Source organism: Podarcis cretensis, assembly GCF_951804945.1.
Source record: "Podarcis cretensis genome assembly, chromosome: 9".
NCBI classification, from domain to species: Eukaryota; Metazoa; Chordata; class Lepidosauria; order Squamata; family Lacertidae; genus Podarcis; species Podarcis cretensis.
Genome location: NC_137178.1, coordinates 59,673,323 through 59,697,259, shown reverse-complemented (window position 1 = coordinate 59,697,259; position 23,937 = coordinate 59,673,323). Strand labels below are relative to the sequence as shown.

At 46.1% G+C, this 23,937-nt stretch overlaps 1 protein-coding gene across 1 annotated transcript in view; it reads right to left on the bottom strand.

Moving 5' to 3' along the window:
* Positions 1–4,073: 4,073 nt before the first annotated feature.
* The window catches only part of SLC30A9 (solute carrier family 30 member 9), a 34,250-nt gene continuing 14,386 nt past the window's right edge, over positions 4,074–23,937 (bottom strand). The window contains exons 7-18 of the mRNA XM_079989757.1: positions 22,597–22,655; positions 21,504–21,571; positions 20,594–20,696; positions 18,258–18,313; positions 16,288–16,423; positions 15,597–15,636; positions 14,644–14,715; positions 14,190–14,297; positions 11,290–11,455; positions 10,929–11,058; positions 9,437–9,550; positions 4,074–7,803 (exon numbers count right to left, since the gene is read on the bottom strand). Coding sequence (XP_079845883.1) covers positions 7,759–7,803; positions 9,437–9,550; positions 10,929–11,058; positions 11,290–11,455; positions 14,190–14,297; positions 14,644–14,715; positions 15,597–15,636; positions 16,288–16,423; positions 18,258–18,313; positions 20,594–20,696; positions 21,504–21,571; positions 22,597–22,655 — 1,097 coding nt within the window. The 3' untranslated portion in view covers positions 4,074–7,758. The remainder of the gene's footprint in view (positions 7,804–9,436; positions 9,551–10,928; positions 11,059–11,289; positions 11,456–14,189; positions 14,298–14,643; positions 14,716–15,596; positions 15,637–16,287; positions 16,424–18,257; positions 18,314–20,593; positions 20,697–21,503; positions 21,572–22,596; positions 22,656–23,937) is intronic.

Here is a 23,937-nt window from a genome sequence, read left to right as displayed (position 1 = left end):
GAGCAGCTGCTGCACGTGAATCCAGGCAAGCCCATACGAGTAGAGACCGACGCGTCAGACAGAGCGGTTGGAGCCGTACTCCTGCAAGAAGATCCACATGGAAACTGGAGACCCGGTGCCTTTTACTCCAGAAAGCTCAGCAAAGCGGAGCAAAACTACACCATATGGGACAGGGAGCTGTTAGCCATTCACGCAGCGTTCAAAGCGTGGCGACATTTCCTCATTGGAGCCAAGCACACAGTGCAGGTCCGCACGGATCACAAGAATTTAGAGTATTGGCGCACGGCGAAACTCCAGAGCCAAAGACACATGCGCTGGGCAGAGTTCTTCGCGGATTTCGACTTCAGGATAGAGTACGTCCCAGGGGACTCCAACGTTATAGCCGATGCGCTCTCCAGGAAACCGCAATATCTTGAGGAAGCGGCGCCAATAGCAGCCAGGCACATTTTTGCACCGCAGGCGTGGGCGTGCGCTGCCATCGCTGTCGACCTGGACGCAGTGCGACGCGCGTTGCAGGTAGATCAGTTTGCACAATCCAAAATAGAGGAGCTGCGTAGGGGTTCGCTGAGAGACGATGAGTTCCAGTTACGCGACGGACTGTTAACTCACAAGGGTGCCCTCTACGTGCCGAGCGACGAGCTCCGAGCAAAGGTTCTGCAGCAGTTGCACGACGCTCCCAGTGCGGGCCATTTCGGCAGGGAGAAGACAATAGAACTGGTGGCCAGGGACTTTTGGTGGCCCCAGATGCGAGGAGAAGTAGCGGAGTACGTCGCCAGATGTGACACTTGTCAGAGGTCCAAGCCAGTACACCAGAAGCCGGCGGGCTTGCTGGAACCACTGGAAACACCACAGCAACCGTGGGAGAGGGTGGCGCTGGACTTCGTCACTGACCTGCCCAGTTCCAGAGGCAAGACGGCGGTACTGGTGGTGGTGGACTTGTTCACCAAGATGGCGCACTTCATTCCCTGCGCGAAGGTGGCGACGGCGGAACAGACCGCCAAGCTCTTCATCGACCACGTGTTCCGGGCGCATGGGCTGCCGCGGGCCATCCTGTCCGACAGGGGGCGCCAGTTTATTTCCAATTTTTGGCAGAAGCTCCTAGGTATCCTGCGCGTCAAGATCAACCTAGCGTCGGCAAGACATCCACAAACCAACGGCCAGGCCGAGAGGGTCAACGCGATCATGCAGCAGTACCTGAGATGTTATGCAAATCAGCGACCCACAGCTTGGGTGGACTACCTACCGATGGCGGAGTTTGCCTACAACAACACGAAGCATGCGTCGACGGGGGTGACGCCGTTCTTCGCGAACAATGGACGTCATCCCAGGACCTTCCCGGGGTTCGTAGCACCAAGAGAGGGGGAGCCGCAAGAGGCCGACCAGTTCGCTGCAGAACTACAAGAGGTGCACGAGGAGCTGCGGAGACATTTGGAGCTAGCCAAACAAGCATATAAGGTGCAGGCAGACAAAGGCAGAAGAGTGGGAGAGGACATCCAGGTGGGGGACTGGGTGTGGTTAGCGGCCCAGGCGATGCCAACCAAGTCGTTGGCCAAGAAGAAGCTAGGGCACAGGCAGCTAGGACCATACCAGGTGGAGGCTAAGATCAACCCCGTGGCTTTTCGACTGGCCCTCCCCGAAGGTTCCAGAGTCCACCCGGTTTTTCATAGGTCGGTGCTCACTCCCTACAAGGCCCCGCACAGGTTTCAGGAGTCTGAAACAGTACCGCAGCCACGCACAGAGTCACCTAGGAGGGAGGGATCGCCTAGGGTCGAACCACTCAACGAGGTCACAGAGATCCTGGACTCGAGATGGGGGGAAGAGGGAATAGAATACTTTCTAGTCAGAGAGGGTGCACCAGTCAGTGCCAGTGGGTGGGTGCCGGACTACGCTTTAGACGAACCTCTTTTAAAGGACGAGTTCCATGCCCTTTTCCCACATAGACCCATGCCAGCCGAGTACTTCGATGACTGGCTCTTTACCCCCACATGTTCAGGCAGCACTTTCCACGGCTTTTCTTCAGCCGAGGAAAGAACGCCGAACTCAAACTCGCCCAGGGGATCGTGTTCGGGGGTGGACACAGAGCCCTCTTATTGGTGGGATGAGCAACCAGAGGAAGCCTGGCGCAAGAAATGGCTGAAGGGGCCTTGGCCGGCAGCACCAGACGAAGTAGCAATGGAAGAGGGAACTGCGAACATTTTGGGTGAAGAACCCGAATTCGAACACACGTACACCGAGCTGCCAGCAGAGGTCATGGACGTAGCCGAACTGTATCCTGCATCTACCTCCGAGGAGCTGCAGTTCCCACAACCCGCACCCGATGGGGGGGAGGGGGGAAGGGGGGGCTTCGAGGGGGGGATGGATGTCAGGGGTTCAGGGAGAGAGGCGCAGAGGAGGGAGGAGACCGAGAGTGAGGGAGAAGGATTCCAGCCTGACGAGGAAGAGGACGACAATGACCCGAGATGGTCCATGAGTCCGTCCAGTGAATCGGAGGATTCCCAAAAGGGAGCCCCCCTGGTCAAGCCAAGGGGAGCCCAAGGGGGAAGCAGTCAGGAGCAGGGAAACGTAGGGGGAACCGCCAGTGGGAGTTGGAGATCGAGACCTGCTTCTCCACCGGAACGGAGTGAAGAGGGTGGAGTTACCAGTGTGTCGGGAGGAACAGAACAAGGAGCAGAGGGGGGAAGGAGATCGGGGCAAGACGTCCTGCCGGAAGGGGCGGAAAGCAGTACCGGGAGCAGTGTGGCTGTTGAAAGGAAGGTCAGGAGCAACGTACGCGCGCCAAGTTCAAATGTGGAGGCGCGCGGAAGTGGGGAGAGCTCTGGGGAGGAGCCTGGTGCTAAAGCACGAAGGAGGGGGCAGCAGGCAGGAGAAGACTCAGCCTCTGGGGAGTCCCGGAAAGAGGGAACACAGGGGGGCAGGAAGACCCTGCGGAAAAGGAAGGAGAGGAAAAGGTGGAGCAGCACAAGCCTCTTAAATTGGTGCAGGGGAGGGACGGACTCAGAGGGGACTTCTAACATCTAAGGGTAACAGATGTGGAGCCACGGAGTTTGGATGTAATGACGACAATGATCTTCAATAAAACCTTTTGTATATAACTTGGACTGGACTTTGGTCTCTTGTGAGCTGGGACCCAGGGTGGCTCTGACAAATACATATCCTGAAATTTGGTCTGGCTGCCATGATTGGTACACAGATGGGAGAAAAAGAAAAATCAAGGTGTGTCTTCATAAAATACTTTGCATAGAAACCACATTGAATGCATTCATGAAAGCAAACCAAAAATGTGTGATGAAGTGGATTAGAGTCCATGAAATGGTAAGCCATTATAATAATGTGTTTTAAAGTGCCACAGGACTCTCTGTTGTTGTTTTCAAACCAAAAGCACAAAAACTTGTCAATCTGGTTACTATACTAACTACAATACCGCACGAAAACCGGCGTGAACGGTTTTCATAGACGGTTCGGAAATATCTTGTTAAAATATTATACCCAGGAAAGAGAAATTACGCTGTGACGTGCAGTATCAAAAAATTCAGGTATCATCCATCCAAAATCTCTAGAACTGCTCACAAGGTGTCATTCAAAAACTCATGGCATTGAGCCAGTATTTATGCTGTTTAGCTGCAGTTGCTCATGGCCTTCAGGATTCCAAATCTCAGGTTCCGCCATTGCCCCACTTGACATTCAGCTGCCTAACCCAAGGCTCTTCAGGCTTCTATAACAGAGATGCAGAATGTGTGGTTCTCCAGATGTTGTTGGATTACAGCTCCCTTCACCCCTTGCTATTGGCCACCCGGCAGGGGATAGTGCGTGTTGGCGTTCCGCGACATCTAGAGAACCACAGGTTAGCCTTGCTTGCTCTACAACATCAGAACTATCCATGGCATCAATAAAAAGGTAGGCAAAAAGGATCACAACAGCGCAAAGAGCTAAGACCACAAAGCAGAAGACAAACATACGAGTACCAAATACAACCCCAGTTCTGCATACAGTCTATAAAAAAATATTCTGTAGATCTGGTCTTGGGCCAGTGCTCATTGTGCATTATAAAGAACGACAACTCAAGAGAATCCCAAATAAACATTATTTCCATTATTATGCCAGTAGACAATTAATTCCATGAAAAGTGGATTGCCAGTATCATGACTGCTCAGCATTTGCCAAAAAAAATAATATATATGTGCAAACTTCTATTTCACAGTGGTTTGGACAAGAGACGCATGACCATCAGAAGATTACTGTTCACAAATATCAGAGGGTTCCCCCCCCCTTATTGTTTGTTTCATTCAGATGTCAGTACTACATCAACCATCTCTTCCACGGTGAGGCATGTGCAGATACCTAAATGCAGTTGTGTGCAACTTTTTACTGCAAGCAAGGATTTGTGGAGTGGAATCTTTACCCAACAGATTAGAAGAGGGATAGAATGAGCAGGGACACTTCTACCCAAGCAGACTCTCTTCTTCCCAAGGCAGGTTGAGATGTTGAGACAAGAGAGGAGCATTTATTCCATAATCCCAATAAGAGTCAAGAGTGGTCCTCATTTCAACAGCCATTCAGCCCACTCTAGTCTTGGCCTATGCAAGGAGGACACTCTAGCTCAGGGGTTTCCCAAACTTGGGTCTCCAGCTGGTTTTGGACTACAACTCCCATCAACCCTATCTAGCAGGACCAGTGGTCAGGGATAATGGGAACCGTAGTCCAAAAACAGTTGCAGACCCAAATTTGGGAAACACTGCTCTGCTTCCCAATCCTATCCCCTCCCAGGCACTTTTTACACCCTTGCTCAGGCACATCACTAAGAACGACCTGCCCCACTTGGAGAACCACTGAAGAGGCAACCTTTACAGATCAGAACATGCTGTGCTGGCTGGGGCCAATGCAGTTCAAAACATCTAGAGGGCACCAGATTCACAAGCGCAGGAGACCACTCACCAGCAGGAGATCAAAGGCCACTACTGATGAGATCAAAGTGCACTACAAATGAGAATTCGCTGCCTATTAAAGTTTATACAGATATTTACACCTTACCTTTAAACAGAGCACTAAGTTACATTTTCAACAAATGCATTTGTAACTGTATTATTAATCTAGTATGAAGTCTAAAGCCAGCCTTGCAAATAAGTCTGCAAAGGGTAGAAGCCCAGACAATTCATCCTGGTCTGCCTCCATTTACTTGGAAACTTGGAACCCAAAACAAACAACTTATTTTAAGTTTCCCTGCCCATTTGCCTAGAGGAGATTCCTACTTGCCATGTGTAACCAAGTGAGTGACCATTTGCAAACCCACCCGAAGCACACTTTGCAAGGAAACAAAGCTCCCCTTGAAATTAATGTCCCTATACTTCTCTTGATCCATAAGATGCTCTCAGCAGACAGAACCATTCAATAGATGTGCATACGTAACTCAAAGTTACATCTCTATTTGTTTTGATGTGCATACCTCTTTAACCTTTGCATCTACCAGAAGTGTGTGCAGAGAAGCTCCCTGTATGCTGGAAGAAGTGCAAATGATTGAAAAACAGGTTGCCCATAATATAGTTTGGGGGTGAGGAGGACCCTCAGCTGCAATTAAGCGTTTACTAAGAAATTGCCCTTGAGAAATCAAGATTTTAAAAAACCAAAGAGCGCCTTTACTTCTAAATTTATGTAATAAAGTTATCATTACGTACTAATTACAATATGTACATTTCTGAAACCTAAAATCCAAAACAGTACCATAAAAATGCATGCTTTTGTTAATTTTCATGTTGTCAAGAGACATGCTAGTTCAAAGTTACATTTACTTTTGTTATTGGCCTTTATTGGCATAAGTTATGTTTACTTTAAAAAGCGACATTTTAAATTTAGAAAGTAAGCCAATGCTGATCCATTTTAGTCTCCAGAACAGTTGTTTTAAAAAAAATTATTATCCATATATCTTGCTTTGCACAGCAGGTTTATGTATCGTTGTTACACGGCACTATCAAGGCCACTGAATCTGGGGATTCAGCCTTCGGCCCAAAGTCATTCCAATAAGCAACTCCTATTTTTTAAAAGTACCTCCCTTACAATGCAATTTTACCACTGAAGTTTCGCTTACTGAGAGCTGGCTGGCACATGTGTGCACATCACGTTTGCAGACATCAAATGGTGACACATTTCTATAAAAGTCATCAGAGATCCAGGATTAAAAACAGATAAAATTGCATGACATTACCTAGCAACAAAGTCAGCTTACACACCAAGTGCTGAGTGATGCATATATGCCTGTGTGAACCAGCCCCAAACTTGCATGATTCATGTTCAGTTTTAGCCTCTGCTAATGATACAGGTTACAGTCCTCTTATACCACTTACCTTCAGAATACATTTCCTCTGACTTTTACAAAATTCGTCCAAGTTAAATAGTGCCAGGATTGTCACCCAGCCTCAAGAGCTTGCAACCTGGATTCCCACTTCTTCCTGGCTCCCACCGCAAACAATATTCAAAGCCCCAGTACTGAACTTTCTACGTTTAAGTGAACTGTCACTGTTTTATTCCCCACAGACGAGGTTTCATGTTATAATAAACCATAGCTTGCCATTCAGAGCTACATAAGCAGTGCAAGTTAGAAATAAATATTCTGGCTGGAATCCAAATGGTTGTTTCCAATTCTGCTTCGTGCTGTTTTAGAGGGATTTTGGACTGTGTCTTCTTCAAAAAGCAGATGCATTAAATTATTGTGGAGCTGTTTTTTTTATTTATAAACTACCCTCTGTTTTGAAAACAGTTTTCTGTTTAAGAAACACAAGTCTAAAGTCATCTTAGGTGTATGGAATTGGTTGCACAGTTATTTGGATGAGGGAGCCTCTTTATAAATAGCCTCAGTGCATTTTAGAGCATGCTAAATGTTCCACACCAAATGGATGATAAAACAATACTACCCTAAGATTCTGAATAGAAGGTGAGGCCACCCCACAATTGCCTCCCCCACCCCACCCCACCCCCATCATTCCAAGTGATACCTACAACTTTCATCTAGGGGATTAGGCTGAACTATTAGGGAGACGCAACACAGCAGTGGCTAAAAAACAATGCCATTTCCCCCGATTCCACGGGTGGAATATTTGAAGGCTTTGCTGGGAGCAGCTATTAGACCACAACGCTAATGTAAGGAAGGAGCCATATGACAAGTTTCTATTTACTCATATACTCTCTGCACGCTTGCTCTAGAACGAATGGGATCGCTCAAGTGGGTCTGATCAAATGGTCAAGAACCATCAAAACACTACAAGGAGGAAGGTTACCAGCTCATGATACTGGGGGGGAAAGGACAGAATTCTCATTACGTTCATAACATGAAAAGTCAGAGAAGGCTACAGAATTGGAACACAGCCATTTGACTCAAGGAGGGAGGAAGCCTTTAAAATTGGGCACGGAACTCTAATATATGCTTAAGAATAGCAGCTGCATCAGAGCTAATGTGCAAATGAGATACAAAACCTTGGTCTAGGGCAGCAAATATATAGTGTGCATTTTCAGAAACTGACATTTCAATAACTTATTTAAATTAAAAGTTTCTAGTCCCAAATATTCCTCCCCGTTACGCTTTCACGGGGCAACCAGCTGTCCTGGAAAACCAGTTCAAAGGAAGCCGTTCACTCTGGGAGGAAAACCAGCACTGAGAGAATCGGAAAGCTGAAATGTGATGACATCTTTTGAGATCCCGGCAGTTTCGGATGCTGCTCCGTTCCTCAGTTTGGCCGATCCAGAAGACTTTAAAAGCTGTTTCCGTGAAGACTACAATATTTCCAAATCCACGTGGCGCACCTCAGGATTCAATTTCTGAAACGAAAACCACAATGCTTTTAAACAAGCACGTGGGAAGAATGTCGACACCACACAATGGATCAAATCTTGGATTTGAGTTGAGGCAAGGACCCGAGTTCAGAGCTCTGCTCAGAGGCTCTCTTAGCAGCCTGGAGTTATTCCCCTCCTCAGGCTGAGTGAGGAGAGGATAAAAAGGGAGAATCCCATGTACATGGTCCCGAGCTCCCTGGAAGAAGCATGTGATCAGTACTGAACACATGCAAAATAAATCATTCGGATTTAACATTTTATTATTCCATCCTGTCTCTGAGGAGCTCAAGGTGCTTTCCATGGTCTTCTCAGACACTCACGTTACCATGAAAAACTCCCTGCGAGGTGAAGAGATAACAACTGACCAGAGGCCACATAACACGTTCCACAACTGAGCAGGGACCTGAATCCAGGCCTCTCCCTTCCAAATTCAACACTCCACTCACTGCTCCACTTTTGCCCCTGTGGACTTGATGATAACGTTTCTGGGCAAGTAGAATCATAGAAGAGTTGGAAGGGAATCTAAACTAAAGCATCCATGACCGTGAACAACAAATTCTTGATGTAGGCATCCTCAGCTACTTCTTCTGAAGTGCTCCCTTCCATCGCAGTGGGGCTTCTTCAGGAGGCTGCTCCCAAAACAAGGTGGCCAGAGAAGCCAAGAGGTCAGTCATGGGGAAGCTCCAGCCTCTGGGCCTCTCTCATTCTGGACCTTGGGGCTCTCCCCAGGCCACACACCATCCCTGTACTCTCTGCACTTTGTGCCTGGCTGGAAGGTGTCCCTGAACTTTGATCATGCATCTTTATTTCCCTGGCTTTTGGAGGTAGGGCAACTACTGTATTTATCGCTCCATAATACACACTTTTTTCATCTTAAAATCTAAGGGGAAATGTCTATGCGTCTTATGGAGCGAATGTGTGGTCCCTTGGGCTTGGGGGGGGGGTTAACCCGGGCTTCCCCCGCCAGCCCCCACAAGCTCCTGAGCAGCTCTGGGGTAGCCCGCAAAGGCTCCGCAGGGCAGCGGGGAGCCTTCACGCGGCTATCCCTGGCTTTTGCGGGAGGTGGGGGAAGGGACAGAGTGAGGCTCTCTCACTTCCCCCACCTCGCGCAAAAACCCCAAAGAGCCGCGCTCCCTTTAAAGAGCTGCATGGAGTATGTGTGTGGCTCTTGGGGGCTTTTCCCTCCATGGGGAAAAGCCCGCAAGCGCCGCACACATGCTCCACGCGGCTCATGAAAGGGAGCGCTGAGCAGAGCCTGGGATGCATACAGGCCCTGCTCAGCGCTCCCTTTAAATAATTCCCCCCCTCCTTGAATTCCCCCCCCCCAAAAAAAGTAGGTGCGCTTTATGGTCAGGTGCACCTTATGGAGCAAAAAATACGGTAGCACTGATGTGCGGGCCCCAGAATGTTGTCCATAAGGGAATGTTAGCCCCTGGACAGAAACAGGGTTCCCATCTCTGCTCTGGGTCTTTGTTTACAACGTTTTAAGCACCCGTGAACCTGAAATGGGCATATTCGCCTAACGGAGCCTCAATTACAGAAGGAGAGCATTTCCCGCCGAGGCCGGTTCGGCAAAGAAGCACATCTCCTTCTCCCTTTTCACCAGCCAAACTCTTACCTTCAGCTCCTTCTCAAGCCGGTCGACTTCTGCCCCTAGCATGTCAATTATATTTTCGCCATGTTTCAGCATGAAATTCTCTAATTCTTCAGGAGTCGTCACCTGCTGGATTTCCTGCCGTGAAGTTAAGCAAGCAAGCTTTAAAAAGTGGCAAGGGGGAAATAACAAATATGCTTTCCAGCTTGTAAACGCAAAGACTTTTTCACGTAACGGGTAATGCCATGCCTCAAAAAATGGGAGCAATGAACCTATTTTCACTAACTGCTTAAACTCAAGTGTTGGCACAGAACTGGACTGTCAGCTGGCAGTGGTATCTATTAACTGGCTATATTCATGCTGTGTGTATTCCAAGTTTGTGAGCAGGTGCAGAAAATCCACAGAGCTAAGGACCCTTGAGACTCTCAGGCTTTTATTTATTTTTTTTAAAGCAGGTTTCTAATGCATACAGGTGCAAGGTTAAGCTTCAAAGTCTACAGGCAACGCCTGGTGAAATCTCCAAAGCCAGAATTTTATTTGAACTTTTGGTAGGGAGATGATAAAGCATGGGCAACTTGCTGTCCTTCTCCAAAAATGCAGAAACATGCTTACAACCACTAAGGAGAGGAACACGAACTTGCTTAAACTGCACTACTCACTCAGGCTGCAGAATCCCCAGTGCAGAATATGAATTAGCTTAGCACAGCTTTCTGTTTAACTAGATGTTACAAGTAGACCCCATTATTATACACCGTTTACAATATCCTTCATTTTTAAGAACACACTTATTAGAAGTTAATAAGGCTTCCTTTTAAAAACACACAAACAAACAAAGGATAAGTTTTATGGTAATGAAAACCAAACCATGTTAAAAACTGAATTATCAGAGCAGAACTAAATACAAAGGACACGATCCAGGCAAAAGTTAGCCTTTTACATTCCATATGTTTTAACTTTCCTAGAGCTGAATGTCTGTGAACATTCTAAGGCATCACATCAGCTCAGCCAAAAAATAATCCCCTTCTTATTAATGTAGGATTAAACAATTCCCCATTTATGTTGTTGTGAGCTGTGAAGTAAAGCTACATTGTAAATAATTCCCTGTTGTGTTTACAGTGGAACCTCAGTTGTCAAACATCTGTTGACAAACATTTCGGCTTTTGAATGCCAAAAACCCATAACTGCTTCAGTTTTCAAACGATTTTAGGAAGCCGAACATGCCACGTGGCTTCCATTTTGAGTTTCCCTATTTGTACTAAGGCTTCCACTTTCAGTTTTCGAATATTTTGGAAGTCAAATGGTCTTCTGGAACAGATTACATTCGAAAACAGAGGTTCCACTGTACTTGTCAAAAGTGTTCTACGCCAGCTTGAAAACCCACAAGGCAGATTTGTATACAGCCTATAAACTTTAGAGGAATTGTGTATAAATAAAAAGTACATATACCACTGATTTGGGTTTTTTTAAGTGCACTTAAGAAAAACAACTGAAAACAACCACGCGTATTTTTGCATACTTGTAGCAGCTGTTCAATGTCTTGTTTCTCCAGGTAAGACCGAGTAACAACCCGTCCATCAAAGTCGACTTCTGCTTTGAATCTCACTTTACTCATTCCCATATCTGTGGCTTTAACATCATGAATGGCTCTGAGATAAATATTTTGTAGGATGTGGTGGGACAAAGCAAAAACAGTTAGGTGTTTCGAACTGCCCAAGAAAACGGCCACATGACCCCAAACTGACTTTCTTCCCATAAAAATAAATAAATTCCAAAGTTAACTTGAAAGAAGAACTCATTCTTCCACCCATTACATGCTCTGCCTTTATTGTTGATGGTTTTCGCCATCCCACAGGTCCTTCCCCAGCCAACTCTCTTACCTTACAGCAGGATCACTTTCCAGTAACTCTGTAAGTTTCTGTAGCTGGTCAGATTGGATGGATCTTCCCAGCAGAGCTTCAGTGTTGGTGTATATAAGGAAGGCTGATACAACTCCCAGCAGTGTCCCCACACCAAGGGACCCAAGACTGTCATAGTATGGGTTGCCTGAAAGGATACACACAGACACAAATTCATTTCTCAAAAGGGATTGCTGCTGTGTGCCTTCTCCATTTCTCTCGGTGGAGAGGATCACTTAGGGATGAATCTAGCCACGCTATGCTGCGCTCACACTTTTCGCTACGTAACCTGATGTCGTGGATTGGTTGCATAGCTGTCAAATGCCCCTTATTTGGTGGGAAAGTCCCTTATCCTAGCGCTGTGTCCCGCTGCTGTCCCTTATTGATGATGTCCCTTAAATTTCCCGGGTTTCAAAGGAAGCAGCTCCTCTCCCTCCCTCCCTGCTGGCCAGGGAAGAGGGAGGCTCCAACTGTGTTGCTTGGCTGCGTTGCTCACCCAATAAGGAGCCTAAGAACGACTGGGGGGTGGAGCTTGCATGCCTTGTGCCGATCAAATCGGCCGCGTTGCCTGGGGACTCGCCTTTGTTCAGTGCTTCCCAGCTGAGAGGAAATGGTGGTTTTCCTTGCTGCATCCCCTTTGCCGGGTTGCTGCGCTGTGGGAACCACCGCTTGAGGCTTCATTTGGCTGCTGGCTGGGCTTTCTGCTTTGGCCCGGAGGGGCTCAGAAGTTGAACATACCTATGCTTGGAAAATCCCTTATTTTGGCTGCTGATCCCTTATTTTTGAGGCTGCTGGTTCCTTATTTTCAAATCTATAAGCTGACAGCTATGATTGGTTGGGTGCAGAGGAATGATGGGAAGAACCAGCTGGGGAAACACCAAGGCAAGAAGGCTCAGAGCACAGCTGTCAACTTTCCCCTTTTCTTGCGAGGAATCCTATTCGGAATAAGGGAATTTCCCTTAAAAAATGGGAAACGTTGACAGCTATGGTTCAGAGCCCGGGGACTGGTGGCAGGAGAACGATGAGTGGGCAGAGGGAAAAGACTTGGGAGGGAAGAGGTGTTGGAAGCTGAAGAGGCAACAGGGCTTAGTGAGCTGGGAGAGTATGTGGCAGAGAGGAGCCCAGAACCAGAGGCAGAAGCTGAAGCAGAGGAGGAGGGAGGCCAAGAGGCAGAGATGAGTCAGGCGGGTGAAGACTCACAGGTGTCTGCAACAAGCTCCCCTCCCCGCTTATCTCCCAGGAATGGGTGGAGGAGAGGTTGGCTTCATACAGGCACAGTCTCCAATTGCTTGGGGGAAACCCTGGAGAGGAGGGAACTTAGAGGGCTGTGCGGAGGTGGGGACTTTCACTCTCAGCAACTGATCCTACTTGCCCAGTAGGGGCAAGACCGAATGGGGATGAGATTCTGTGGTCATTAGACCTGACACTCCAACAAGTCTGTGCAGACTGCATTCTTGCTAAAAAAAAAAACTTTAACTCCAACTTGCACAGCGTGATTTACTGCCGGCTTGCTCCCAACGCCACGTAATGGATGGGACAAGAGCGATGAACCTAAGTTACAGTATTACGCAATTCACACATCTAAAAGTCATCACTAACCAGAAGGGTGAGGAGGGAGTTAAGGTAGGTAGGAGCAGAAATGGCCAGTTAAGATCTCCATTTAATTAAAATTGCTCTAACCTGCTCTTGGGGAGAAAAAGTTATATGAACTTTTGACTACTGTAATTCGCTCTACGCGGGGCTGCCCTTGAAGCTGTCCCAGAAACTCCAGCGGGTGCAGAATTCTGCAGCGAGGATCCTCACAGGGTCTCTGCCATGGGAGCATATTCACCCAGTGCTTTTCCAGCTGCACTGGCTCCCGGTGGAGTACAGGGTCATATTTAAGGTGCTGGTTTTGACCTTTAAAGCCCTTCACGGCCTGGGACCCTCGTACCTACGGGACCACCTCTCTTGGTATGCCCCACGGAGAGCCTCAAGGTCCATAAATAGCAACACCCTAGTGGTCCCGGGCCCTAAGGAAGTTAGATTAGCTTCAACCAGAACCAGGGCCTTTTCAACACTGGCTCTGGCCTGGTGGAACGCTCTGTCTCATGAGACCAGGGCCCTGCAGGATCTGATTTCTTTCCTCTGGCCTGTAAGACAGAGTTGTTCCGCCTGGCCTTTGGCTTGGAATCAACTTGATCCCCCTCCCCTCTTTCCATTTTCCTTTCTCCTTCTGTGTTGGAACTCCTATTTGGGGACTTCCTTGGCTTTTTTTTTGGCCCATGTAAGACCAGCCTGGATAGTTGGCCTTGGTGAAGATTTGACGTTTTCATCCCCAAAAAGTTTCTATTGAAATGAGGCTGCATTTTAATGTTGTATTTTAATCTTGTTTTTACGTTGTATTTTAATCCATTGTTTTATACCTGGCGTTAGCCGCCCTGGGGCTGGAGAGGGTGGGGTATAAATAAAATTTATTATTATTATTAATCATGATCAATAATCATGCTTAAAAAACACACACAGCCAAGATAGCCCCTGCCCGCAGACTTACAGTCTAAAAGTCATGACGATAAAGGAAAAATGCATGAGAATGGAAAAGCAAAACTAGCATGCTGTCAGAACATTGCACAAGATCAGTGGGGTTCTAGACTAGCCTTGACCCCCAACGTGCAATTTTTCTATGTGCAAGGGTTTTTACAGAAGCAGGATTCAAATCTCCAACCTGCAGCACTCCAGTCCAAGAAAGTTTTGTCTACTTATCCTCAGTTTGTTTTAAGCACTTGATTATTACTGGGGGGGTTTTGTCAATTGCCTTAGAAGAAGATTAGCTTCTTCTAACTTGCCCTGCTTGCAAGTTAGAAGAAAATTCTGCCAGGACTCCAACTCATAGAAAGGCTTACCTGTAAGAGACGTCAGACCCATACAAGTAGCAGCTAATGTCACGCCCAGAACTGCTGCGGTATCTTCTAACAACACAACATTTGTGCTGGGATCACGAGCCTGCATGACTGAAGATTGAACACGGGTGCAATAGTGAGGTGCTGACACAGCCACACAAGAGTTAAACAAATGAAAACGTGCCAAAGCTTTCAATAAAGTGCTGGCTGCAAAGTAGAGTTACATGTTGATAATGTTTTAAAATATGATTCTACGGACATCTCAGAGTTCAATAGTTATTATTTCCTTGGTAGCAACAAATTTCCGGAAGCACTAATGAACGATAAGGCTTTTCTGCCCATTTATGAAAAATACAGGAGACATTAAGCTGTACAAATTCAAAATAAGTAAAAACGAAACCAGAACAGCTTCTTGCTATGTTTTACAAAATGAGTAAATTCATCTCGTGTTACATACCATATTGGTAGAAGGATACATCTCTGGCCCGAGCGCTCCTTCGAATTTCATTTATAGCTACAAGAAGAGTAGCTGGAATAAAAGCGGTGAAATAATTGTTGCAGTAAGAGAAAGAACACAAGGGAAACATTTCAAGTCCTGATGAAAAGAGAATGATACCGGGTAAAACAGCAAAGAAAATACAATATAAGAAATAAAAGAAGCAATAGAAACACGAGTAAAAAATCGTACAGCATACAGTGTACTGTAATTGCTACAACAGGCAAATAATAATAATTAAGTGGTCCACTATCAGCAAACTTTCAAATGAGGAGGGGGGAGTTGGGGAACCACTGCTCTAGACTAAGTGAGTTAAGATATCCAGTTCAGATTGGCTTAACTGCCTGCAACTAAGGTTCTATATCCAATTCTTGCCTGTGACTTGAAGACTGACTTGAGATGAGCCTAAGAATTTGGGGGAAACCACCCTTCTTTATTCCTCTGAATTGCAGATTTCCATGCCAATATCAGAGACTTGCTTTTTTCATCTGGTCTCTTTCAAAAGATGTTTGCTGTGCAATCCGAGAAGCCCATCAACAAAAATCCCCTCTCACAGCACCAGTTGTGCATTTCTTTGCATCAGCTTCTTTAACTTAAGTGATTTGATCAACATACCTAGATGCCAAATCACAAGTTTTATTTATAGATTAAAAAAACGCCCTCCGTGTCAGAAGTTAGGTGGGTGAGGCAAGCAGGAGTTTCATCCCCTAGGGGACACACACACACACACACACACACACACACACACAGCACTTTAGATTTGCATGCTAAAGAGTTAAACTATAATAGCTTGAAATGTTATATGCTTAATTTTGTATGCTCACTTAGGAGCAAGTTCAAGCCTTAAAAAAACTATTAATGCATCAGCAAAGTAATGGCAAAGTAATAATGCATTTTCCCACTGGAATACATACCTCCTTCAGACACCAGTGATCCTGCTAAAATACAATAAGCCTAGAAGTAATAGGGGAGAATGTAGTTATACAGTAGAATGCCTTGGGGAAAAACAGTAGTTTGGTTTTTTTCAGGAATAAAAAACAACTTCCTATATTGTGAGACAAGACGGAAGCAGGGGAGCCAAAATATTAAAACTGTGGTAATCTCAAGAAGCACTCTAGTCTCCTGACTCATAGGCTAAGGGCCAGGACTGTGTTTTGCCAAACTGGTCAGACTATTACAAGGGTGATGCTCTGTAGCAGTAGTGACTTCCTAGTTCTGAAGCAGACGTAACTCAGGCATACCATAATATGCAACACTATTGACATATTGCATCCAAAATCAAAATTTTATCGCATCGAAAAAAAGGAGACCTAGCATTGAGACGTGGTCTCTGTCTTTACAGCCTGAAAACATGCCCTACTTCTTACAATACTCACTTAAAGACCAAGATGGATTACTTTTTCTGCAGCCCAAACGCTGCCAGCTTACCCATTCCCCTGCCTTCCCCCCCCCCCAAAAGTAAAAGAAGTTATCAAACACAGCAAGGCGAGCCCCGCAAAAACTACCCACTGTCTGTGTCCAACGCTGCTGTTCTGCTAGCACAGCGGGCTAACAATACTAAACTTCATTAAGCATTGCAATTTTCAAAAGATGGTGACAACTCACCCAAAGAAGAGATTCTATGGGCTGAGGATTCATCAAACCTATGATGCCGTGATACCATGAGAGCCCTGCGCCCATCATGAAAATGCCAACGCCACTGATCAGGGATGCAATGTAGCGCATGTTTGTGAAGCCATATCTGGGTGGAGATTTGGGAGCAGGAGGAGAGAGAAAGAGAGAGCATGCAATATTTGTGTACAAAATTCCTTTGTATGGAGTCAGACCGTTGGTCCAAGTCTGGACTGTCTATATACTGACAAGCAGCCAGCTCTCTAGGGCATGGGTAGGCAAACTAAGGCCCAGGGGCCGGATCTAGCCCAATCGCCTTCTAAATCCAGCCTGCGGACGGTCCGGGAATCAGTGTGTTTTTACATGAGTAGAATGTGCCCTTTTATTTAAAATGCACCATTCCACCAACGCACCCAAAACCACTATCTCCGTGATGCCATTCTCAGTAATCTTGGCTGCATCACAGTCGCTGTGGGAGGAGGCTAAAGAGTGTGTCTGTGCAAGAAAGGGGGAGGGTGAGTTCATGTGTACATGCGCAGAGGAGGAAGGTGTGTGCCTGTGTGCGCATTTCTGTGTTAAAGAGTGTGTGTAAATAGATATCCGATGGACTCCAGCGGAGGACTTGCCCACTGCTGGATCTGGCATGCCCTTTGGCATGGGACCCCCTGATCACCTGCTGTCATATATCAGCCTTGAAAGCAATGTGGCTGTCTGTCCCTGTCTTACAAGAAAAAGCAGAAACCTGATGTCTCCCCATGTTTTGGAGCCCGCTGGGTAGCTAAAAATCGTATTGGCTCTCATGTATTTTGAGAGTGTTTAAAAAAACAAAAACAAAACCCTACTTAAGTGTGGTGTGGGGGATTCCCTGGTCCTGAATGGGGTAACTGTGCCCCTGAAGGACCAGGTGCGCAGCCTGGGAGTCATTTTGGACTCACAGCTGTCCATGGAGGCGCAGGTTAATTCTGTGTCCAGGGCGGCTGTCTACCAGCTCCACCTGGTACGCAGGTTAAGATCCTACCTGCCTGCAAACTGTCTCGCCAGAGTGGTGCACGCTCTAGTTATCTCTCGCTTGGACTACTGCAATGCGCTCTACGTGGGGCTACCTTTGAAGGTCACCCGGAAACTGCAATTAATCCAGAATTAGAATTAATCCAGAATTAATCCACCAGCTAGACTGGTGACTGGGAGTGGCCGCCGGGACCACATAACACCAGTCCTGAGAGAGTACATTTCCAAGCACAATTCAAAGTGTTAGTGCTGACCTTTTAAAGCCCTAAATGGCCTCGGTCCAGTATACCTGAAGGACCGTTTCCACCCTCATCATTCAGCCCGGACACTGAGATCCAGTGCTGAGGGCCTTCTAGTAGTTCCCTCATTGCGAGAAGTGAGGTTACAGGGAACCAGGCAGAGGGCCTTCTCGGTAGTGGCGCCCACCCTGTGGAACGCCCTCCATTCAGATGTGAAGGAAATAAGCAGCTATCCTATCTTTAAAAGACATCTGAAGGCAGCCCTGTTTAGGGAAGTTTTTAATATTTAATGCTGTATTGTTTTAACACTTGATTGGGAGCCACCCAGAGTGGCTAAGGAAACTCAGCCAGATGGGCGGGGTATAAATAATAAATTATAATTATTATACAAAAGCTAACACAACCTAAATAGAAAACCTCAAAGACTGTAGTCCATCATTGAAACACAATACTTTAGAACTTGTCATTTGCCACAAATCGCTTTCCAGTATTGGCAGTTGCCAAAGAGAGGAGCACATGGCAAAACTGACCTTACATGTGAAAAGCCCAAACTACCAGCTGTTTTCACCAGACCTGGAACCTGAACGTGTGCAGCGATACGTCGCAATGTTAAGTTATAAACATTGAAAAGGTGTCCAATTTGGGCTTCGAAAGACATTCTAAACTACTTTAGAAGTTAGGGACTTTTAAAACTAAAAAGGAAAAAAAATAACATACGGATGACTGGGATCTGGCGTCCTCACCGACTGACTGATTCCCAATGCTAGTAAAGCCTGGATATGAAAAGAAAGCAGAATTGAACAATTTTGAAATCATCAAAAGCTTTTGAAGATATTAAACAGAGAATGCCACTCTATACACCGAAAGGGCAAATATGACTGTGATGATCGGGCACCAAGATGTCAAGAAATTCAGTCAAGAGTGGAAAAAGTTTATAGAATATCTTAAAGACCACTGTATATAATTAAATACATTAGCAGGACTGTTGTGACACTTATAATGTAATATGAGTAAAGGTAAAAAAGGAGATTACTATTAATAATAATGAAAAATTGGAAACCGGGGGGGGGGGGGAGTCCAAGGGATCTGAGTAATCCCAGAAATGTAGAAATTGAAAAGGACATTGTCTTTAAAAAATGAAAAATAAAATATTTTAAAAAGAGAGAGAGAAAATGCCACTCTAGTAATTCAGATTTACTGCAGACAAAAATAATACCAATTTTAATGTTTGGGGAAGAAATCAGGAAATTTTAGTTGAAACAGAACAGGTTTTTGACCTGCCAAAAACCCACCAGGAAAACGCTCATAGGAAGTATTTCAGATCTTCATTGTGAATCATTGTGGGTTCAAGGCATCGAGGAACAACATTGGTGGCACGCTACTTTGTCACTACATAAAGAAGACATCCATCTCATTCAGAAGAGCAGACACAGGTGGCCTGCACCACACGCTTGCCAGAGGCCCCACACAGCCCACCAGATGCTTCAACAAACCTCATTTCTACCTGCGCTCAAGGCAGAACATTTCAGCAAAAGCAAAAAACTCAGCCTGCATGTGCAACGCCATAGAAATGTCTCTCCACTACACATGCTCTTTAAAACAGCAATCCATCACACCAGCAATTGGGACGTGAAGGGGCTTTGCCCAAGCGTATTTTGCTCCCTGCAGCTTAGCAGACAGTGCCAGCACCAGTCACTGTTGGAAAGCTGGGCGGCTCACTAGAATACATCTGCTGATGCCAAATGAACTGGCCTTATAATTTTACAGCCTAAGGAGGCTATTCTTTTTTAAAAGAAAGCACAATGTTTCAAACAAAAAATGTTAAGCCACACTGGCGGGTGTGCAAACGTCTCAGTTCCAGTAAATAGCAGATTAGCTGTGAAAGAAAGTGTGCTTGAAATCCTGAAGGAAGCTGTTCATAGCTCCGCAAAAAAGTTTCAACCTCGGCCAGGCTGCTGCCATCCCAAACACCTCACTACTTCACGGGCCAAACCCATATAGAGAATTAAACCAAAACGTTGTGAAGACAAACTCGAATTCTCAATTGTTTGAAAGAATGACATTGCAGCCTTAAAGCTTTAGGTGTTGGGGTTGTTTTTCATTATTTAAAACTGTAGGGATGTTCTTATCTAAATTTGCAAGCCAACCCGCCTTGACTAACATATTTGAAAAGGCAAGGCAGTAATTTGTGTTTTCCCTGCTATCTTCAGTTACCCTTTCCTATTTGTTCTAGCCCTATTTAGGGCATAAGGGAGTGACAGGAGGAGTCGTGTTCTTGGCCCCGCCCCCAATGTCTCATCTTTTTCTTTCAGCAACCAATATATATATATAAAATTGCACCTTAGAGACCAACTAAGTTTGTTCTTGGTATAAGCTTTCGTGTGCAGGAACCACATGTTGAATGCAGTTGTGGGAGAAGAATGAAATGGTTTTAGAATAAAATACAGTGGTACCTCAGGTTACATACACTTCAGGTTACAGACTCTGCTAACTCAGAAATAGTACCTCGGGTTAAGAACTTTGCTTCAGGATGAGAACAGAAATCGTGCTCTGGTGGTGCGGCGGCAGCGGGAGGCTCCATTAGCTAAAGTGGTGCTTCAGGTTAAGAACAGTTTCAGGTTAAGAACGGACCTCCGGAACGAATTAAGTACTTAACCCGAGGTACCACTGTAGTTGCACTGCCCTTTTTTTTACTAATATTCATTGTAAACACTCTGTTTTGCCATACACCTTGGAAGATATTTCTGTTTTGAAAAGTGGCCTGGACACAAAATTATATTAAATACTTGACAAAGCAAGCGTAGTCGCTGCATATAGACCTCCGTTCGTAGCAGGGAATACAAAATACTGCGAAACAGAGACAAAAACGCAATGGACAGGCTCCAGCAACCCATGGCCCGTTTGCACTTCCTGGCAAGTCTCCCGGCCACTTTATAAATACACATTTCCGCTTCACACTTCGCTGCGCTTATAGTGGGAAGCGCAGCCGATGAACAAAAGGGTCAACATATAAGTCTGACACAGAAACGGCCAACGAAATAGAGAATACTCACTTGATTGCAAGTGTCTGCTAAAGAATGGATGGCTTCAGAGAACATGCTTGCAGAACCCGTGTAAACCCAAGCCAGGAGCTTGAAAAAGAAATTCAAGCCATTTCTGGGGATAGAGAAGGGGGTGGAAATCCTTATTGATAAAGTGTTGACAGTTTTCTAAGCACCATACTAAGATTAAAATGCTACGATAGCTGCCTTTATCTTATGAGAAAGAAGGGAATGAATAAACAGTCCAAATTACCAGGCTATCGGGGTTAGTTTGGGGTGGGGGGAGCCAATACAGGGAACAGTACATCAGAACTGGATGTAGGGGACTGGGAGCATGTTGTAAGATCCCTCTCCCTTTCATGTTTTGCTTTTGTCGTGGTGTAGCACTATGTCTGCATTGGCATTAACCACAAATGGTATTTACAAGATTTCCCCATCATCAAGCTTAGAATAGCTAGTTATGGGCCTGAGGGTGGGAGTGTGTGTGTGTGTGTGTGTGTGTGTGTGTGTGTGAGAGAGAGAGAGAGAGAGAGAGAGAGAGAGAGAGAGAGAGAGGCAGACAGACACCAATGCTAAACCCTGGAAAGATCCAATCTGTGTGGGAGAGGGAAGGATGAAGGGCACATCTACAGCACACATCCCTGATGTCCAAGTGGAAAGTTACAGCCAGAATGGATCACGGCAACTTTGCAGTCATGAAGTAGAAACTGACTGGAGACCACAAATTTTAAAATGTACATCTAAGCTGGGCATACTACTAGCAAATATGCTAACTGAGCTCTCCTTATAAAAGTGAAATTCTGCTTTCCAGGATATGACTGCACAACCCACGACTGAAGCAAAAAAAACCCCCACCAATTAACCTTAATCTGCACGCCGGAACCTACAAATATGTACGCCTAAAAATAAAATAAAAACTTACATGCAAATAGCAACCATGACAACTTTTCCTGGTCCACTCAGAAACATAGTTGATGTGCTGGAACGTGGCTAAATTAAACATAAGTACACCGTTTAAAATTCATTGATTACATTATGGAAAACCATATATGCAGAATGCTAAGTTCTGTATAATAGCTAGTCCTACAAGATATAAATCAGGTTAAATAAAGTTTAAGTAAGTTTATGTGTGAGTTGCAATTAATTATGAATATTCAATTAAGTCTCAATGTATCCCCAACTGAATTTATTTTATATCCCACCCACGCTTTATTTACAGATTCCCTTTAGTTTTAGATGAATCACAGAATCATAGAGCTGGAAGGGACCCAAGGGTCATCTAGTCTAACCCCCTGCAATACAGAAATCTCTTGCCCAATGTGGAACTCGAACCCACAACCTTGAGATTAAAAGTCTCATGCTCATGAAGGAACACAGCATTTTAGAAAGGACATTCCTTCCTGTGAAGAGAAAGAAAGGAGGAATGCTTTTTCTAAGGAGGTGCCTGTCACCTCAGTTTTTTGGAAGTACTTGTGTTTTGTAAAATAAACCTGGTGCCTAATCACAGCTCAAAGGCACATTGCAGTGAGGCAAAAGCACTCAAGAAAGGGGTGGAGCAAGACTTCATGACCAGAAGGTTGGCGGTTTGAATCCCCGTGACGGGGTGAGCTCCCGTTGCTGGGTCCCTGCTCCTGCCAACCTAGCAGTTCGAAAGCACATCAAAGTGCAAGTAGATAAATAGGTACCGCTCTGGCGGGAAGGTAAACGGCGTTTCCGTGCGCTGCTTTGGTTCGCCAGAAGCGGCTTAGTCATGCTGGCCACATGACCCGGAAGCTGTACGCCGGCTCCCTCTCCCAATAAAGCGAGATGAGTGCCACAACCCCAGAGTCGGCCACGACTGGACCTAATGGTCAGGGGTCCTTTTACCTTTACCTTCACCTTCATCCTAAACCAACTTATCCCTGCTCGCCAGGCTATTGTGTGTTTTTCTGTACTCCTGCAAAATCACAAGATGCACAAAACTGCAGCTTCTGCCTATAAAGGAACAGCAAAGATGGAAAGTATTATTCACCCACCTTAGTTTCTCCTAGGAAATCTTTGTATTCCTTCAACAACCTCTGGTTTCTAAACAAATCTGAAAAGATACATAATTATGAAGCAGGCAGTATGAGCGGAGAGAGAAGCAGAATATAGACCCTTTTTTTCCTGACACATTACACAAAACTATGCAGCGTCCCAAGGCATCTGCATCAGGGCAAGCCACACTCCTCAGCTCACCTCTTCCTCTGCAACCTGTATGGCCCCAATAATTTCTGCAGAGTTTTGCACTATGTTCTATAAACCCTGGCTTGTTATGTACAAAATAGGCACCATGGCTTTTTCAGTTACCGTATTTTTCGCCCTATATGAAGGGGAAATGTGTGTGCGTCCTATGGGGCGAATGCAGGGGGGAGGCAGGCGGGAAAAGCCCCCAAGAGCCGCACACAAGCTCCGTGCGGCTCTTGCGGGCTTTTCCCCAGGAGGAAGAAGGGACTGACTGGCCGCATCAGTCCCTTCTCCCACCTCGTAGAAAAGCCCGCAGAAGCCGCGTGCTCTTTAAAGGGGCTGCGCGGCTTCTACTGGCTTTTCTAGGAGGAGGGGGAATCCCCCCACCTCCCGCAGAAGCCACGTAGCCCTTTTAAAGAGCGCGCGGCTTCTGCGGGAGGTGGTCGGACTGCGCCCGCCTGTCCTCCTTCAGCCACGCGCCTGTCCTGCGAAGCTGGAGGAGGAACAGAAGGGTCTTCCTCTGCATCCCGAAGCCTGGGGCGAGCTGAGCTCAGCGCGCCCCAGGCTTCGAGCTTCGTGCAGCTCTCCGCAAGCCGTGGGAGCCCGGCGCGACTTAGCGCTGGGCTCCCATGGCTTGCGGAGAGCTGCCTGTTCTGGGGGCTGGGGTCGGGGGAAGCTCGGGCTTCCCCTGACCCAGCCCCGCGCCTGGGGGGGGGAAATAAATTTTCCCCCCTTTATTTCCCCCCCAAAAAACTAGGTGCGCCCTATGGGCCAGTGCGCCCTATGGGGCGAAAAATACGGTAATTTGTTTTTGTGACTGTGTGGAACCCAGTTCAGCTACTGATTGATTGACTGTGTGACTGTAGAAATGGATAAAAGCCCCCCATCCAAACAATGACTATCATCAGTGCAGGTAAGAAAAAAAATTAATTAATTTTAATTTTAGCCTCTACAATACTGTCCTATTTGCTTTATAGTACAGTACATTGATTACTGCTTTCATTTTGTGGATCAATGGTCTCGATAGATAGTAAAATTCATGTTAAATTGCTGTTTTAGGGGTTGTTTTTAAAAGTCTGGAATGGATTAATCCGTTTTGCATTACTTTCTGTGGGAAAGTGCACCTTGGTTTTGGAACCCTTTGGTTTTGG